General features: G+C 51.1%; 1 protein-coding gene across 9 annotated transcripts in view; it reads left to right on the forward strand.

Annotated features, from left to right (window-relative positions):
* The window catches only part of PRKDC (protein kinase, DNA-activated, catalytic subunit), a 152,211-nt gene that overhangs the window by 89,694 nt on the left and 43,567 nt on the right, over positions 1 to 18,950 (forward strand). For all 9 annotated transcript variants that reach the window (XR_009498565.1, XM_059902215.1, XM_059902220.1 and 6 more), the window contains exons 47-60: positions 1,188 to 1,322; positions 1,576 to 1,695; positions 3,554 to 3,697; positions 4,985 to 5,136; positions 5,652 to 5,783; positions 6,741 to 6,852; positions 8,642 to 8,766; positions 8,872 to 9,021; positions 9,868 to 10,041; positions 10,549 to 10,647; positions 11,654 to 11,861; positions 13,683 to 13,872; positions 14,690 to 14,902; positions 18,192 to 18,304. Coding sequence is in view for 8 of the 9 variants with exons in the window: in XM_059902215.1 (XP_059758198.1) it covers positions 1,188 to 1,322; positions 1,576 to 1,695; positions 3,554 to 3,697; positions 4,985 to 5,136; positions 5,652 to 5,783; positions 6,741 to 6,852; positions 8,642 to 8,766; positions 8,872 to 9,021; positions 9,868 to 10,041; positions 10,549 to 10,647; positions 11,654 to 11,861; positions 13,683 to 13,872; positions 14,690 to 14,902; positions 18,192 to 18,304 (2,067 nt within the window). In the remaining variant the exon portion in view is untranslated. The remainder of the gene's footprint in view (positions 1 to 1,187; positions 1,323 to 1,575; positions 1,696 to 3,553; positions 3,698 to 4,984; positions 5,137 to 5,651; positions 5,784 to 6,740; positions 6,853 to 8,641; positions 8,767 to 8,871; positions 9,022 to 9,867; positions 10,042 to 10,548; positions 10,648 to 11,653; positions 11,862 to 13,682; positions 13,873 to 14,689; positions 14,903 to 18,191; positions 18,305 to 18,950) is intronic.

Genomic DNA, 18,950 nt, shown 5'->3' on the forward strand with positions numbered 1-18,950 from the left:
GCTCAGTCTCTCTTCTGGGGTCCAGCAGCTCACGGGGTCGTCCACAGCTCACAGAGCCGCTTTCCTGGCACAGCACTCCGTTTCTAGCTTGGGCTGACCTCACGCTGGTCGTTCTTTCAGAGAGAACTCTCCCCCCCGCCCCCCTGCCCCGTCCCAGCTCTGCAGGCGGCCCGAGGCGGTGGCTCTGGCCGCCCGCGTGCTGAGTGGGCCCAGGTACGGCCGCCCGTGGCCACGCGCTCCCTTCCTGCCTCTCCGGGGGCCTTGCTGGGAGCGCCTGTCTCTCTCGTCTCCCGTGACCCTGGTTGTGTGTCGGTTACTGTTCGGTGCCGAGTGAGCCTGCTGTCACCAACCCGTGACACCCCACCTCTCTCTTCTGCCCCAGTTTGTAGACGTTACCCCATCGCCTGGGGCCAAACACCACGGGCACGGCGGTTGTGAGAGGAGTGTGTGTCCAGGGCTGTCCGTCTTGGGAGGTGGCGCTCTGGAGTGGTTGCTGCCACCAGGGCCGACGGAAGGACGGGATTCACTGGGGCCGCCTTTATTGCTCTCTCTGCGCACTCCCCACAAGCCCTTAGAAGCCCAGGCTGACCTGTGCCCAAAGCTGTGCTCTCAGCGTTGCTTAAGCTGTCCTTTCCTGGAAGCGATCTGTGCTAGGAGCCACCCAGATCAGCTGTGTGCGTGTGTGAAATACACCACACATGTGTGTAGAACCTCAGTGCAGCATCACACTTAGAAAATGATTATTCCTGCTCTTTTTTCTTAAAAAGGATCAAGAATGTTTTAAAAGTTTTGTTCTATTATTGATTGAAATTTTAGGGCAAATTAAGGAGTTTACAAAGTTTTTCAAAGTACTGAGAAAAATAGGTAAAAATTTATTCTATAATTCTACTTCAGTAGCTCTACTTTCTACATAAAGTGGCAACTAAGAATGACGCAGGCTGCGGCTCTCAAGATGTAGAGGGTCTGGGCCCGCCGGGACGCACACGTCTGAACTTTGTCCGAAGCGGCCGGTGTCTGCAGTGACACCCTGACCTGAGCGCGACCCTGGAGGAGAGCCGTGCGGCTGGGGGCGAGGGGATGGGATACTTCTCGAGGAGACGTGAGGTCCCCTGTGTGTGAGCCATTTGACCCGGAGACGCCGAGCGCTCTCCTCTGGGCCGCCATCTCACCGGCCTCTCCCTCCCCAGGAACGTCCAGACCCCGAGGTCCCAGGCGACGTGCTGGAGCTGGAGATGGACGAGCTAAATCGGCACGAGTGCATGGCCCCCATGGCGGCGCTGGTCCGGCACATGCAGAGGCTGCAGGCTGCTCGGCCAGGAGAGGTGCCTGGGCTGGGCCGGGGCTGCGGTGTGGGTTCACAGGCGCGCTGATCTTCCCGGTCTCGCTCACCGCCACTCGCCCCCGTCACGCTGAGAGCGAGCAGTTCACATCGAAGACTAAACCGGATTCCATCTCAGACACATGTGATGTCTTGTCACTCGTCTCCTGCCCTGTCATTGTTGTCTCGTAGTGTCAAAATATGAAGCTGTTTTGTTCCGCTTCTTTACTGAAGTAATTTTGAGTGTATTATTTCAGGGTTCAGTGCCAAGAAGTCTTCCTCCATGGATGAAATTTCTTCACGACAAACTAGGAAATCCATCAGTATCATTAAATATCCGTCTCTTCTTAGCCAAGCTTGTTATTAATACAGAGGAAGTAAGTAATTTATGATTCCTTTAAAAATTCTTTGCAATTACATGCATCTACTTAAAAAAAAAACCCACAGTGAAGAAAGATGTACAGGGTCAGAGCGTGGCGTTATTCTCTGAATCAGTTCGCCGACTTGTGTTATTTGTGCAGCATCGTTCTTCTGTCATTTTCTTGTAAAACACGTAAATTAACTTCTTTAGAGTTAGAAGTGACCTGTGTTAGGAAGTATACGTGTTGGCAGTTTTCTTACGGCTGCCAGCCTTCCTGGTTTACGGCAGCAAAGAAAGTGGGGAAAGATTCCTTCGTTGCTGTGTTTATCCGTTGGAGAGGGGGCTGGGCAAAGGCAGAGGGAGCCTCTGAAGGGGGCTGGGAGGAGGGCCCTCCCAGGCAGCAGACGGCAGGCCCCTCAAGGCCCTCGAGCGGAGAAGAGGCCTGGCCTGGGATTGCAGCAGGGCCCCTTCCTCGGGGTCACACTTGATTTCTAGCTGCTGGGGCTCAGACAACAGAAACCACGACCCTGTTTGCGCTGGAGCCAGAAGCCCGAGGCCAGGGTGTCGGCTGGGTGGTTCCTGCTGAAGATGTGACTGGGCCTCTCCCAGCTGCTGTGGGCCGCGGGCATTTGTTGGCCTGTGGATGGTCTTCTCTCTCAGTGTACACACCTGTCTCGTGTAAAAATTTCCCTTTTAACAAGGACACTGTTACTCAGGGTTAAGGCCCACCCTAATGACTTTCTTTTTAACTCGACGCTCTTCCAAGACCCCGTTTCTAAATAGGGTCACATGTACAGGTACAGGGAGTTAGGAGGACCTCAGCATCCTTCTGGGGCTCACAGTTCAGCCCACGATACTTGGGGTTCACACCTGATTTCCCGCTGGTGTTGCTGTGGGTGCTGACTTGATGGCTGGCAGACGGGAGCTGGTGTCTGGTGTCTGGTTCGATAAGGGGGCTGCTGAGCTGTGCGCACACGTGTGGCATGAGGTGCCTCTGGAATCACTGCAGGTGGCCCTGCAGCGTCGCACACGCCCAGAGCTCGGGAGCGGCGGGGGCCCATTGTGCTGTGGAGCGAAAGATGAGAACTTGTGTCTACAGCTGTTTTTAAGACTTGAGCCTTGAATTTATCCTCTTCTTACAGTTTAATAATATAGTAAAGAAGTTTATGTTTAAAATTTATAAATACACCAGTAGACATACGTGGAGAGTGTAAACTTTTTTTTAACCTATGGGGTACATGATCAAAAAAGATTTGTGACCACACAGATTTAAGCTGTGAGAGTAGATGAGAAAACATTTGGAAAAAGAAGGTGGCAGAGGGGAAGAAGGTTGATAGTCTGAGTTACATTTCAGTCTGCAGTTTCTGAAATAGATTAAATGGAATTTAGTGTTTGGAGATGCTTTGGATTTCAGAGATCTTGGGCATGTTTCGTCTGTAGTAGAATGACTTCTACAGCATGGGAAGAAATGAAAAAGCAATTAGCCTCATGCACCTAATTTTTATATTCTCCTTTTTAATTTACCCTGTGCATTTGCATCCGGTAAAAGTAGAATCCTCCAGGGCTGCATGTTGCTCAGATGGGGAGAGCTTGGTGTAGAATGCCTTCGTTTTTATTTCTCCGAGCGTAGGTGTGGCAGAAGGGTTTTAAGCAAAGAGCAGATCAGTCAGAACCCGTTTCCTTTGCGCTGTGGTTTCAAGGGCCCGTGAGGAAAGACTTCAGCTGAGAATCTAATCGAATTATGCAGCGTAGTTGTTGGCATTCACATCTGTTTTGAATTTAGCTCGAGTCGTAACATAGAATGGTGTTCCTGAACTCACATCTTGGTTACTCAGGGCATTCCTGTGACATGTGACCTTTGAACTCTCGCCTAGGTCTTCCGGCCTCACGCGAAGCACTGGATCGGCCCCCTGCTGCAGCTGGTGGTCTCCGAAAACAGCGTTGGGGGCGGGATCCACTACATGGTGGTGGAGATCGTGGCCACGGTTCTCTCGTGGACGGGAGTAGCGACTCCTGTGGTGAGAGCAGATGCGTCTTTGGCGCCCGCTCCCTGAGCAGCCCTGGACGTGGTCCCGGCCCCTGTCCGTCCTCAGTGTTTCCAGCCGGGATCGTGCCCGTCTGTGCTGCTGCTCTCCCGGGCGGCCTCGTTTGACTGCCTCAGTTCTGTCTTGTTGGGTCTGCTTTCCTTAATTCCTCCAGCCTTGCTTTTAGTTTTAAGCTATCAGGTGTTTGTGCTGTTTTGCTTACTGCTTTAACTTGCTAGGAGCTTGGAAACTGATCACTGGTTAATTAAAAGTACGTGTAAAATAAACGTCTGTAGACCCTGAGCGTGAGGTTCTGAAAACGTCTCCTCTGACTGAGGTCATGAGCCTCTGGCATTCGTCTTGCCAGCCTCCCTACTCCCAGAGTGTGACGGTGGCCTGTGATGGCTGAGATTGCTAAGGAAGTGCCCCTGGAGAAGGGCACCGGCCCGTCCTGACGCAGGGTGGGTCTGTGTGCTGGAGCTCTGCCCGCTGGCTTAAAGATGTCAGCACTAATAGTGTCCAGAGTTCTCGTGGAAAGATGTCCTGGGACGGCCCTTATTCAACGTAGTATGTGTCCACGGAGCTGTCCCACGTGTTTGTGTCGGGATGTGCCCGTCCCGTTTTGCAGCAAACCAAGTCTAACTGAGGAGCCGTTGGAAGAGCTTGGTTCAGATGTCAGGCGTTCAGCTGGGCTAGGAGAGTGAGCTGCCAGGCGTCAGGGTAACTGATTAGAGCAACAGCCAAGGTGAACGTCACAGTGAACCTTTCACCACGCGTTGCAGTAGTCTGAGCAAGAGGCTGAAACCAGAGGAAGCGCGTCTTCCCTGCCCCCGACACCCATTCCGTGTACCCCACGGAACAGCCTCCCGGTCGAGGGTCAGGGGGCCGGCACAGACGTGGGTGTCACCTCGCGGTAGAGCGAGCCCCAACGGAAAGGCTCCAGCAGTTTGGTGCAACCCTGGGGTTGGGAGGAACGCAGTGGGGGGGGGGCGTCTTCAGGGTCCCCTCCCTCCCCGTAGGGAGGTCCCAGCAGAGGCCCTGGGGAGGGTCCGAGGGTCTGGCGGGGGCAGGGGTGCTGCAGGGCCCCGGTGGCCTCTCCGCCCGCTGGGTGGAGGCCCGCTAGGTGAAGCCTTCGTGTTGCAGCCGCACAGGTGGCTTTTAACCCGGAGGCAGACTCCCCGTTGAATGCCCACTTTCTTTTATAAATGGACTTTCGGGTCAAAAAATGCTTTCCCAGAGTGCAGTGCTACGTATTTACATAGAATTTCTATACCTTTTTAGGGGGTCCCCAAAGATGAAGTGTTAGCAAATCGATTGCTTCATTTTCTAATGAAACACGTTTTTCATCAAAAAAGAGCTGTGTTTCGACATAACCTTGAAATTATAAAGACGCTTGTTGAGTGCTGGAAGGATTGTTTATCCATCCCTTACAGGTATAAATTTACTAGATTTTGCAGTGTCGTTTAAAGATCTTTTACACCTAGCACGTTGTGCGCGATGATTACAGTGAAAATTACTTGAACGGGTAGAAGGAGGAATGTGACCCGTGGTGGAATGTACTGGTAAGGTGGACTGTTGCCACTAATGAATGCAGGCTCCGCGTTCCTTGCTAGAAGCACCTCTGGGCGGCCATCGTCTGCAGGTGTGGGGTTTGCCCTGCCCTTCACTGCCCCCCCCAGGGGTGGTTCCTGCCGGGCACAACCTGGGGCAAACTAAAACTGCCGAAAGGTTTTACTATCAACCGAGGGGGGATCAGGACCAGTAATCAGATTGTAAGAAAGGTAGCAGTGCCTGTGTTGCAAAGGCAGAGTAACCTGGGTGTGAACAAAGAGGGCGGGAAAAGGAGAAGTATTTCTTACCCTGAAAATTAGCCATAGAAAGTTTTGTGTTTGTCTTCCGGCTTCTTATGTATGACAAGTTACACTGTTCCTTTATGCTCTCATTTCAGGTTATTGTTTGAAAAGTTTTCCAGCAAAGATCCTAATTCTAAAGACAATTCCATAGGAATTCAGTTATTAGGCATTGTAATGGCCAATGACTTACCTCCATACGACCCAAAATGCGGCATAGAAAGCGTGAAGTAAGTGTCGTGTTTTCGCGTTGTTTCTTGTTTTGGTTGAAGTGTACCTGAATCGGACTGGAGACTGGAATATGGTTTAATTTTGATAAATGTAAGGACTAGGACCCATGTTAAAAGTATTTCGAAGAAGTATGTTAGTGGAGTGAATGAGGGAAGTGAGTTTTTAAAAATTATTGTAGTTTTTTCACGTAGTTTTGGCAGACAAGGTGTTAGCTATTTTTGTTATTTTCTAAAGTGACATTTTCACCCTTTATTCCTGAAAGCAGCATGAGCTCTGGAGAGCAGTCACTTCAGGGTCATGACCATGAAGCAGGTGGCCGGGCCCTGCTGCCCTTCGCTGTGTCTCTGCCACAGCTGCAGCCTCCGGCTCCTCATCACCCGGGGGGGTCCACGCGGAGGGGCTTTAGCAGGACAGTGCTGACTTCACAGAGAGGAGCTGGGGCCCACGCAGAGCCGGCTGCTTGGTCAAGTTCACGCCTGCCGACGTTTCCCGTCTCTTTGGAAGCTCTTGCTATCTCGTTGGTCCTCCAGGGTCAGCCTCTGTGGCACCGGGGGCGCCGGGCGCCTGGTGTCACGGCTGGACGTGCGGCCCAACACAGGGTCAACGGGAAGTGGTTAACTTTTGGACAAGTGACTTCTCTGAGCTCACGTCCTGCTGTCATGAGGCTGGGAGCATCCCCCCCACCCCCGAGTCTCTGCATGTCCTTCTCCTGTGGTATAGACGCCTTTAACGGGGTCAGATCTCAGGTCGCAGCTGATTTCACTGCAGGCCCTGCGGGCCGAGCCTCCACAGCTGTGTCAGAGGTTCTGCGTGTCTGCACCTGGAGCCGCACAGGTGGTCTGGGCCCTGCTCAGGTGCCATTCATCTCTGGACCTGGGGAGTAAAGTCGTGATACGCTTCTGTCAGACAATGGGATGGGTGGTTTTATGCTTATTTACTTTCTGCATTTGTTGTAGGTACTTCCAACCTTTGGTCAATAACATGTCCTTTGTCAAATATAAAGAGGTGTATGCGGCAGCAGCAGAAGTTTTGGGACTTATTCTTCGATATCTAACCGGGAGAGAAAAGGTGAGTGTGCTGTGTGCTTTATATAAATACTTCTGTTTCAGCTTTGACTTGACGTGGCCCTTGTTACTTGTAGCCCCTACACTAGGAAACCAAAGTGGGCATTCTGGAGTTATTACTATTTTACTCTCTTTCCTACTATATACGGTGCTCAGTTTTTTAAAAAGATGTGATTTTTTTTTTTTTTCCAGACTCTTGGAAACTTGGCAAACATGTAAAGGTGGTAACTTTCTTTTTATTGTAAAAATCAGGATATGAGTATGTAAGCAGCTTTCACTCCTCTGAACTTGGCCTCAGGAGTCCCTTTTGGAGAAACTGTCCTGGTAGAGCCTTGCTGTGGTTCAGGCGAAGTAAACGGGTAGAGCCCTCCGCTTGTACTTTTGGACGTGATGTAGCTGTTGGATAGGAGAGGGCTTCCCAGGGAAGGGCTCTCCACCTCTGCCCTGCCCACTCTGCACGACTGTGAGAAGGGCCTGGTCGCGTCTCTAAGCACGGCACGCGTTCTCCATAAGTTATCACTAAGACGTGCGTGGAACCGCGTGGGCCGTGTGTGGAGATGGCGGGCTGTGACTTACTGCCGTGAGGCTGTCCCCCGTGGCTTAGCTTGCCGGGGCCTGCAGAGCTGGTCCCTCCCGTGACAAGACGCCGGGTGGCCGCCTGCCCAGGACGGCACGCCGGACCAGTCCTCGCCCTTGTCACTGCTTGCAGGACACTCTCTGCCCTCTCCTGCGCTGCCGTGTCTTCTCCCCCAGCCTCACGGCTTGAGAGCTGCCTGGGCGTGGGCCCCACGTTCCTTCTCCAGTCCCCTCCCCTCCTGCAAGGAGCCAGGGGGTCCTGAGGGGCACCAAGGCCGCCCACAGTATACTGGACCCCTGCCCATTTCACCAGTAAGGCATTTATTTGGATTTAGAACATTTAGCAAAATTAAATTAAGCTAAGAAGAAATAGAGACCCCGCCCCCCCCCCCCAAGAAAATCAAACTTCACTTATAATTTGTTTTCGGGACTACTAGCTATTTTTGTAAAATAAAAACGTATTCAAATTCACAATCTTGTAATGATACGATTCTAATGTCCTTTAGTGGTGGGTTTCAATTTACATAATACGCTTATTTTTCACCGTGGGTGGAGCGCATTACGGCACAGCCCAGGCTTCATCTCTCTTGACTTAAATTTCAACTTAATGGGAATGATAAACCCTCTTGTTCTGCGTAGTTCTTTTCTGAACATAAAATGGCATTGATTTAGTGTAGAGCTTTGGAAAGCAGAGTGGAACACAGAAGTAGGGGTCACTCGTGTTCTGACCACTGACCAGCCTGGCCCCTGGACCGTGGGCTCCGGTCCCGATCACCCCTCGTGCTCCCTCGTTGTCCCGTGCCGTCAGGGTCCCGTGTTCTGTGGCTGGGCACTTGCTCCCTGGTGGGCACAGGCTCTGGGGGAGCGGCCCGGCCCGGCCCGGCCGCCGGGGACCTGTGGCAGGGGAAGGCAGGTGCAGGGGGATGGGCAGGGCGCATGCAGATCGAGTTCTCTAAAGCTGGTTTGACCAGAGGCGTGAACACTAAGCACCGTTGAGCCGCTGGTTTTCGTTCAGCTTCTCAAGTGACTTGCTGGCAGCGTTCTGGTGTCAGAAGGAAGTATAATCTTGATCGTCCTGACGCCTGGGGTGTGGCCACAGCCCCCAAGCCTCTGGAGGAGCCCAGTGCTCAGAGACCCCCGGGGCCTCCACCTTGTGACGCTGTTCTTAACCGAAGTTCCCGCCTGGTGTGTATTTGAGACAAAGCTTAATCTTCCAGACGCTGGAGGAGTCTGTGTGCGAACTGGTGGTAAAGCAGTTGCAGCGGCATCAGCACGCGGCGGAGGACAAATTTATCGTGTGCTTGAACAGAGCCGCCAAGAACTTCCCTCCTCTTGCCGACAGGTGGGGGTCGGCGCCGCCTCCCTGCTCCTGCTGGGGGGGGGGGTGGATGGGGGAGGTGGTGGGGGTCGGCGCCACCTCTGCTCACCGGCCTTGCCCGCTGCCTAGGTTCATGAGCTCTGTGCTTCTCCTGCTGCCGCGGGCCCACGGCGTGATGAAGACACTCTGCCTGGAGGTGGTGCTGTGTCGTGCAGACGAGAGGGCGGATCTGTACCTGCAGTTAGAGAGCAGGGGTTTCGCGCAGCTCATGAGGCACAGGTGAGTGGGTCCTTCGGATGCAGCTGGCTCGTAAAACGTCCCTTTGCTCAGCTGTTCCCTCCACTCAAGGCGCTTTTAGGTTGTCGCGAAGTGAGTGTGTGTTCCCTCTGCGTCTGCGTCTTTTCTCGTCTTGCTTGTGTGCACGTTTTTACACAGTGATGAACTGTGTCGTTGTGTCCTGATTTACTCCGTTCAGTGCTTACTAAGTATCTGCTGTGTAGAGAGCATTCAGCTGGCGCTTATTTAAGGAGGAAGACACACGAGGAAGCAGGTGTGCACCCGGTCCGGACCGAGGCTGCGCTTAACCCCCTGCTTGACGTGCCAGTGCCTGACTAGCACTTGAAGTCATTTTTTAAAGTCGTAACATCCTTTCTGTTTAGCTTATTTTGTTTGACATTGCCAGGTTTTTAAAAATGAACTTTTTATTTTGGAATAATTTTATTTTTACGGAAAAGGTAAAAGATAGTACGTAGGATTCCCACACACCTTTCACCCAGGTTCCCCGTCTTACATAATCACGGTGAGTTTGTCAAAACCAAGAAGTTAACATTAGTACATTTCTGTTAACAAGACTGGACTTTATTTGGATTCACCAGTTTCCTCACTGACGTCCTTTTTCTATTCTAGGATCCAGGCAAGATACCACGTTGTTAATTTACTTTTAATAATCTAGCCTGCGATAATTATTTTCAAGAAGGTAATTTTTATATAAGTGTAGTATTACCTATAATATCATATTTTGAAATACAGAACAGCACAAAAAAGAAAAAGGTACCTGTCATATCTGAAAGTCTAGTAATAACAACTGTCGAATTTGTGTGTTTTTAAAACTCCCTCTTACCGTAGAGACGACGAGAGACAGAAAGTGTGTTTGGACATAATTTACAAGCTGATGGCAAGACTGAAGCCCGTGGAGCTCCGGGGACTCCTGAGCCCTGTGGCGGAGTTCCTGTCTCACCCCTCCGCTCTGTGCCGGGAGCAGATGTACAACATCCTCATGTGGGTTCACGACAACTACCGGTGAGCTCCGCTCTGACGGTTTACGGCGCTGTTTTCGGGGGACCGTTTGGGTGCCTGTAGCAGTCTGGAACGATTAAGATGAATGATAAAGCATTTAAAAATATGTCATTAATAATTGAAACAAGTTTAGTGTATTGAAATATATCCTTACCTTAATTGATTTTGTGTTACCTGTGGGAAATATTCAGAGCGTGGTTTTATGGGTTGAGTTGGAAGTGTAACTTGTTTCCATAGTTATCCCTTTACAGTCTGACAAGATTAAGGAAAGGGGCTGCTGGGATGTTTCCTCCTTCGGGGCTGCGACCACGCCACTCCTCGTGGGGCCTCTGCGGCCCTGTTCCCCCAGCCGCACCGAGGGCCCGCGTCAGGGGGCAGGCGCCGGAGGGCGGGTGGAAGTTCGCGGGAAGAGGCAGGTTTTGTTACTTCAGTTCTGGACGGTGCTCTTGGGGTTGAACAAAAGCAACAGAAGGAGCATTAATGGGTTTGTCATTTTGTTACTTTTCTCAGCGATCCAGAGAGTCAGGCAGATGATGACTCCCAGGAAGTATTCAAGTTGGCGAAAGACGTGTTGATCCAAGGATTGACCGACGAGAATCCCGGCCTTCAGTATGTGCCCCCTCCTGCAACAGCTGGGCTGGGCGGGGCACACTCAGGGGGTCTCTTTCTTGGCCAGTGTGGGGTCTTTCAGAGGCGTTGGAAGCACATTTGCAGTATCAGCGTTTTCTCTGCCTCCTGCTTCCATAATGTGTAATAAAAATGTATTTCAAATCACATTAAGACCTAAAAATCCTGACACGTTACTTTAACATAAAACCCTTGAAAAAGTGGCGTGGGTTCACACTCTCTCTGCTGTGCCGTGATGTACAGCATTTCAAGATGAGAAATCTGTAATAAAAAGTGGGTTATTGTTTCCCGTTTAACCCAGAGTGAGATCTCACTATATGTGTCAGTGTCGGATGACATGTTTGAAACCTTGGAAATTGGAGGATGCTACAGTGTAATCGCACATGGAGAGAGAAGGACAGTTGTTCTCCCCGAGGGCTAATTACATTGCATTGCATTGCATAAGGAGCAGTGTAGACTTTCTCGTACGAGTCTGTATATCAATTAACTTTTAACTGTGCTGGAAGTTTTAATTCATTAAGCTTTTAAAAATTGTATTTGGATTTCTTAAACATTCACAAATTATAAAGCCTAATCTGGTTTTTAACCAGAATAGTTTGAATATTTTATATTCATATTATGTTTTGAATATTTTATGGCACTAACTTTTGGAGTGAATTGTCTTATTAGCAAGGCAACGAAGGACTATATATGTAATTTCTTTCAATGTTTCCTCAGTTTCAAAATATCTAATGTTGTATTCTCATCTTTGAAAACTTCCCAGGTAAGAGAGATGAGAATAACATCACCTAGTTTCTCACCTCTTGCTAAATATGCTAACATTTTGGAATATTTCTCCCCTTCAGCGCATACATTGTAAGTCAGCTTACCCTTTTGACACAGCTTTGCGTATGGTTGTCCTGCGTTGAGCTCTGGGCGGGGGAGGAGGTGCCTTCCCTGCCGGGCACACGTACAGGCCTCCTTCTCTTCTTTCCTCTCTGCCCTTCAGATTAATGATTCGGAACTTCTGGAGCCACGAAACTAGGTTGCCGTCAAACACCTTGGACCGCTTGCTGGCCCTAAATTCCTTATATTCTCCTAAGATAGAAGTGCACTTCTTAAGTTTAGCGACAGATTTTCTGCTTGAAATGACCAGCATGAGCCCCGACTTCCGCAGTCCCGTGTTTGAGCACCCTCTGTCGGAGTGTGAGTTTCAGGTGAGCTCTCACCCCTGTGATCTGAGCTTTCCCTGCCTGTTGCTCAGCAGACATTGTCCACTAGTGTTAAACGCCGTTCTTTTTTCTTTAATTGAGGTATAAATGACGTATGGCATTGGATTAGTTTCAGGTGTACAAGGTAATGATTCGGTATTCGTACATATTACAAAGTCGTCACCGCAATAAATCCAGTTAACATCCGTCACCTCCCAGTTACACGTTTTCTTCTTGTGGTGAGAACTTGCAAGCTCTGCTCTCTCAGCAGCTTTCAGATACGCAGCACAGTGTGTTGTTAACAGTAGTCACCATGTGTGCATTGCACCCCAGGACTGACTTCTTTTATAACTGGAGGTTTGTATCTTTTGACCCCCTTCACCCATTTCTCCCACCCCCTACCCCTCGCCACCACCAGTCTGTTCTCTGTTTCTGTAAGCTTGGTTTATTTTTTGTTCCAGATTCTACATATGAATAAGACCATACAGTATTTGTCTTTCTCTCTGACTTATTTCATGTAGTCTTCAAGGTCCATCCATGTTGTTGGCAAATGGCAGGATGTCATTCTTTTTCAGGGCTGAGCAGTATTCCATTGTGTGTGTGCGTGTGTACGTACACCACATCTTCTTTATCCATTCATCTGTCGATGGACCCTTAGGTTGTTCCCATGTCTAGGCTATTGTAAATAGTGCTGCTATGAACATTAGGGTGCCTTTATCTTTTTTTTTTTTTTTTTTTCACTGCATTGGGTCTTCGTTGCTGCGCGTGGGCTTTCTCTAGTTGTGGCGAGAGGGGGCTACTCTTCGTTGCGGTGCACGGGCTTCTCGTTGCGGTGGTTTCTCTTGTTGCGGAGCACGGGCTCTAGGCCCGCGGGCTTCAGTAGTTGTGGCGCGCGGGCTCAGTAGCTGTGGCTCGCGGGCTTAGTTGCTCCGTGGCATGTGGGATCTTCCAGGACCAGGGCTCGAACCCATGTCCCGTGCATTGGCAAGCGGATTCTTAACCACTGCGCCACCAGGGAAGTCCCAGGGTGCCTGTATCTTTTTAAATTAGTGTTTTCGTTCTCTTTGGATAAATACGCAGGCGTGGAATTGCTGGATCGTATGGTAGTTGTATTGTTAGTTTCCTGAGGAACCTCCGCACTGCTTTCCACAGTGGCTGCACCAGCTTACAGCCCCAGCAGAGGTGCACAGGGCTCCCTTCTGATGACAGACATCCTGACAGGTGCGAGGTGATGTCTCGCTGCGGTTTGGTTGGCGTCTCCCTGACGACCAGGGTGCTGGCTTCCTGATTTTATGTGGAACCCACGCACGTTCTTCCTGCGATGCCCGCCTGTGCGCCACCCTGCACGCGGCGCGCCTTCGTCCCTTCAGCCGCCACGGAGCTGTTCCTCTCTCCCCTCCCGCCGCCCCCGTAGATGCCCGTTGGCGCCTCGGCCGGCAGCCCCGGCGGCGATTTGCACGTTGACTCAGAGCTCCTGGAGCAGAGCCCGCCCTGCCACCCCCGTGTGCCCAGCGCCTGGCGGTCTGGGCGCCGGGTGGGGGCGGGGTGCTCAGCGGAGCCGAGGCGTTTCCCGAGGGGGGAGTGAGCCTCTGGGTGCTGAAGGCTGAGGAGTGGAGAAGGGTCTTTCCCTCCCCAGTACTGATGGGTTTGTTTAGTTGGCAGATAACTGTTCTGTTAAAACTCAGTTTGAAAAGATGCTATAGCTACTTCCCACAGAGACACATGAAGTTATAGTACGCATGTGCTGATGGGACTATTAGATTTTAAATAAAACACGTGAGTGCTGCCGAGAAGGGCCCCTGCTTCATCTGAACCTCTCATGTGCAGGAGTATTCTATTGATCCCGACTGGCGCTGTCGGAGCGCGGTCCTCACGCCGATGTTCCTGGAGACCCAGGCCTCCCAGAGCGCGCTCCAGACCCGGACGCAGGATGGGCCCCTCTCGGCTCGGCGGGCGCTGGCCGGGCAGGTCCGGGCCACCCAGCAGCAGCTCGACTTCACACCCACACAGAGTGCAGGTGACGCGTCCGCCGCGGGGCGCCGGCTGTCGGGGCAGCAGGGCCCCCCCAGGAGACGTGAAGGAGGAGGGGGGCTGAGTTCCTGGAGGGCGGACTCGGGGGGGTGGGCGGGGGCAGGAGTCCTGTGGGGACAGTCCTGGGGGTGGAGGTGGGGACGGCCGCTCAGCCAGCAGGCATGCTGGGCCCTTAGAAGCGTGGAGTCCGATGGGTGTCCTGTGTCCACCACGGCGAAGAAAGGGAAGAAAAGGGTTATTTCTGATTGGAGAAAGCAGGAAAAGTCTTAGTACGTGTATGTTTTGGTTTCGTTTAGTGCATCACGTTTAAAACCCCTTATTACCTCAGAAGCAAAGCAGAGCTAAACCAAATTCATCTACTGTGTTTGTAGTTCATTAAACTTTTCTTTCTCAAATGAGTCAGCTGTTTCCTTTGATCAGCAAAGTACAAGCTGTAGAGTGAAATCCCCAAGTCGTTTTATGTAAATACTTCAGTGTTTTTCCTTCATGTGATTTCTTCACATTCTGTTGGTTCTAGAAATAGGAGTGATTTGGACAGTTAATGTGGAACTTTTATGACACTGATGCTAGAAATCGTGGACCTTAGTACCTTGTCGCAGACACAAAGTATCGTTCTTAGGAGCAGGTGACGTGTCTCCCGCTTCTCACGTTGAGGACGCGGGAGTCCGCCGCCCGGGTCTTCCCGCGGGGACCTGGCCGGCTCCCGTCCCGGTCGCTGCTGCCAGGCGGCGGCCCCTGCTCTCGAGCGGCGTGTCCCCGGCGTGTCCCCGCTGCCCTGACGCGCCTGTCACGCCTGTTTGCAGGGGGAAGAGGCTCCTTCCACTGGCTGACGGGGGGCAGCATCGACCCGCTGGGGGACAGCTCGGCCCCCACCACTGAGTCCTCGTCCTCGTCCTTGCTGTTTGCCCACAAGAGGCCTGAGGGGTTGCGCGGGGCAGCCCCGAAGTCAGTGGGACCCGACTTCGGGAAGAAAAGGCTGGGCCTCCCAGGGGACGAGGTGGATAACGGAGCGAAAGGTAGGTGGTCGCCGAGGTGTGTTGAAACTCCCGCCTCCGTGCACCTGTGGCCGTCCCCGCGTCCCGGCGCCTGCCTGGAGCCCAGCACGGTGGGAGCACGGTTCGGGGTCCAGAAAACGGTTGAGTAAAGTGGGCTCAGCCCCGTCACTCAGTGACTTTCTGGAAGTTTAGGGGTCACGAGAGGAGGTCAGATGGGGAGGCTGAGCCTCCGAGGGTTGCGGTCCGGGTGGGGTGGAGACGGGTCAGACCAGGCCTGGGCGGCGGGGAGCGAGGACACAGACGGCCAGCTTGGGGCCGGGGTGGGGCGGGGCAGGTAAGGAGGCTGGCGGGGCGGGGCGGGGGCTCAGGTGGGGAGCCAGCAGACAGGCCAGCCGCCCCCAGACTCGGGGGAAGCGACGGCGTCCGCCGTCGGCCAGGTCTCTGGTGTGGCTTCCGCAGCTCCAGTCGGCGTTTCTATTGCCCCTTTCCTTTGGGTCTCAGTCACTCTCTCTGGCTCTGCGTCCCCGGCCCTCGCCCACCCCGCACCCACTCGTGGGAAGCGCCTGCCCTAACGCTGGGCTCACCCATGTGCCTGAGCAGTTCACGCCTGAGCTTGGGTCACGTGGGCCTGTTTTCCTTTCTTGTGCAATCATTTTTCCTGGGCGTTAATGGCTATTTTCTTTCTTTCTTTTTTTTTTTATTGACGTGTAGTTGATTCACAGTGTTGCACCAATCTCTGCTGTACGGCACAGTGACTCGGTTACACACACAGAGATGTTCTTTTTTTATATTCTTTTCCATCATGGTCTATCACAGGGTATTGAGTGTATGACTATTTTCTTTTTTTTTTTTTTTTTTTACTTCTACCAACTTTATTTGCCAGGTGTCAGCCATTCAGGTTTCTAGACCAACAGACTTCTTTTTATATTTATATTTTTATAATTATGAAATATTTCAGATATAGACAAAATAAAAATAATATATTTGACATCCGTATACCCACAACCAGGCTTTACCAAATTTAACTTTTGCCACAATTATTTCAGTTAAAAAAAAACCCCTAAACAACAACTCTCCCAAATTGTATTTCACTCCGCTCCATAACCTTCCCAGAGGTAATCTTCTATCCTGAATTTTGTGTAGATCATTTCCACAGGTAATTTATGTACTTTTATTCATAGCTTATATTCATAAAAATAGTAAGGCATTGCTGTGCATGTTTTATAAAATATTATAAAATGTTTTTATTTTCTACATGCACACTTTTTGTTCAATATTGTTTATCCATATTGATACACATAGCACAAGTTTATTTTAAATCATTTCATAGGACTCAGTAGAATGAATATACAAGAGGCTATCTGTCAATATTCTGTTAATAGACATTTAGAGTTTTTTATTTTTCTTTTCTTTTTTTCCCCTTTCCTTTTTTTTCTTTTTTCTTTTCTTTTTTTTTCTTTTTTTCTTTTTTTCTTTTAGCTCATTATTTCAAACAAAGTTACAGGAGCAGCTTCTTGTGCACATGACTATTTTCTTTAGATGTTTGGCTTTCTACATATTTGTCCCCTAGTTTCCTCTGAGTTGCACAGCTGTTGTCTGTGTGAAATCTCCCTTGAGCCTCCAAGTGCCGCATCCAGGCTGCTGGCCCCAGACTGTCCTTCCTCGGTCTGGTCCTCCTTTCTGGGGGGCACCTCCCCGGAGACCTTCCAGGGTAGGGGTCAGCGCGGCGGCTCTTGTGACGCGATGCTCGTCACTGCTCTGCAGGCACTGGTGCTTGTGGGGACAGAGCTCTGGACTCTGAGGAGCCTGCTGTGGCCTCGTCATGGTCCTTTGTGAGGACAGGGTCTTTACTCTGGGGATGCTCTCAGGATCTTCTCTTTAGAACCAGTTTTAGGAAACGTCACAAAAGGGTCCTTAGGTGCAGGTCTGTTTTAGTCCATTTTCCTGGGCTTGAGGAAGGCCCTTTCAGGCTGCTAACTCCTGTTTTCCGGTTCTGGAATATTTTTGCTTGGGTGATTTTGTTTGTTTGTTTTGTTTTTGTTTTTCATTGCTCTAGACATTTTATTTTATTTATTTTTTAAAAAATTTATTGAAGTATAGTTGATTTACAACGTTGCGTTAATTTCTACCGTACAGCAAAGTGATTCAGTTATGCATATATATGTATATACGTTCTTTTTCATGTTCTTTTCCGTTAGGAAGAGGGTTCCCTCCTCTCCCATGGATGATTTTGTTGATGATTTCCAAGTGTCGGTTTTCTCTTTTTGGGATTCTGTTTGGCTATCAGACCTAATGGATTATCCTTCTAATTTTCTGTTTTTACCCTTTTTTAAAAATATATTTATTTCATTTATTTATTTATTTTTAAATTTTGGCCGCATCGGGTCTTAGTTGTGGCACGTGGGACGTTGAGGCACGTGGGATCTCTTGTTGAGGCGCGTGGGCTTAGTTGCCCCGCGGCACGTGGAATCTTAGTTCCCCAACCAGGGGTCGAACCCATGTCCCCTGCCTTGGAAGGTGGATTCTTTACCACTGGACCACCAGGGAAGTCCCTGTTTTTACCCTTTTTGTTCTCTGTTCTGGGACATGTCTTTAACCTTATCTTGTAACCTGTGCTTTCAAGTGATGACACCCTGTTTTTAGTTTCCATGAGCCTTTTTGGTCTCTGAACATCCCATCGGTCCACTGCTGCAACATCTACTCTGCTCTTTGTGATAAATGATCATTTTTTGAATCTCTTTCCTAGACGATCTGCTTTCAGCTTTTGCTGTTTTGCTATAGTTTGGTTCTGTTTTTCCTATTTGAAGCTTTCCTCAAGCGACTGGTGACTTTCAGCTTTTTACTGTGTTCCAGCCAGGGCGATAAACAGCGTCTGGAGTGGTAGCTGCATGTTGGGTGTGTGCTGACTGGCCTCCACCATGGCGCGGAAGCCCCCCTTGTGTGCTGGTTGGTCCCCTAGAGGCCAGATCTCCACCTTCCTGCCTGCAGGCCCAGGGGTTCCAGGAGTCCTCACGGCCCCCGGGGTTTCTGCCCCAGCCTCGCGTCCCCGAGCCCCCTCTGCTGTACTCGGGTGCTGTCTGGCCTCTGCCGGTTCTCTCCGCACGGCTCTCGGCCTGCACCGAGGTGGCACGACTTTCTGTTCGCCAGCTTCCCGAAGTGGTCAGCGGTTTCCTGTGTGGGCTTTGTTTTGAGAACAAAACTAAGGGGAGGTAAAAGATGGAGCTAAGAGACAGCCTCGCTTTTGTGTCAGGGATTCTGGGGAGGAGGACAAAGTCGGCCACGAATAACCAGCCTGTTTTCTGTTCTTCAGGTCCAGACAGTCGGGCAGAAATACTGCGATTACGCAGACGGTTTCTAAAGGACCGAGAAAAACTGAGTTTGATTTATGCCAGGAAAGGTGTTGCTGAGCAAAAGCGAGAGAAGGTTTGTATCTGTTTCTAGCATTTGATCAGAAGTAGCTGTTTTCTGTCAGAGGACGTGGGCCCAGGACACAGGCTCCCTGTCGGTCTAGAGGTCTAGAGCCCGACTGTGGCGGCAGCCCGCTGGGGGTCCCCTGAGCTGCTCCGGTCCGCCCTCCCCTCAGGGGCTGCTCTCTCTGGACAGACGGGCTTTCTCCACGTGGTGGAGGTGGGACCGCCCGTCCCCCTGGGGTCCCGCCTCCCAGCTTCAGCCTCTCTGGACGCCGAGGCCGGAGCCCTGACCCAGCTCGGGACCAGCAAGCTGCTGGGAGCAGGGGGTGCACTGCTGGCGGTGCCACGGGGGTGGGTGAGGAGGACGGCCGGCGCTGAGCTGCCTGCTGCAGCCACATGTGTGGCCCGAACCGGCGGCTGGACGTTCCTCCAAATGTGGACGTGATGGGAGAGTGTGTGTAGCCCTGGCTCCGGTGTGAGATACAGATCAGTACGGATGACCAGCTGTTACAGGGCCAGATTGTGAGTGAAAACCCTGTCTTGTTCTAACTCAGCTTAAACCCTCAACCTCTTAACTGCCAAATTTGAGCGTGAGGTGGTCGAATGGTTCCCCTGGATCTCCTGTGGAAAGAAAACGTGCTTTTTGTCTCCCTCTCGTC

The sequence above is a fragment of the Balaenoptera ricei genome, chromosome 17 (genome assembly GCF_028023285.1).
Source record: "Balaenoptera ricei isolate mBalRic1 chromosome 17, mBalRic1.hap2, whole genome shotgun sequence".
Taxonomy (NCBI): domain Eukaryota; kingdom Metazoa; phylum Chordata; class Mammalia; order Artiodactyla; family Balaenopteridae; genus Balaenoptera; species Balaenoptera ricei.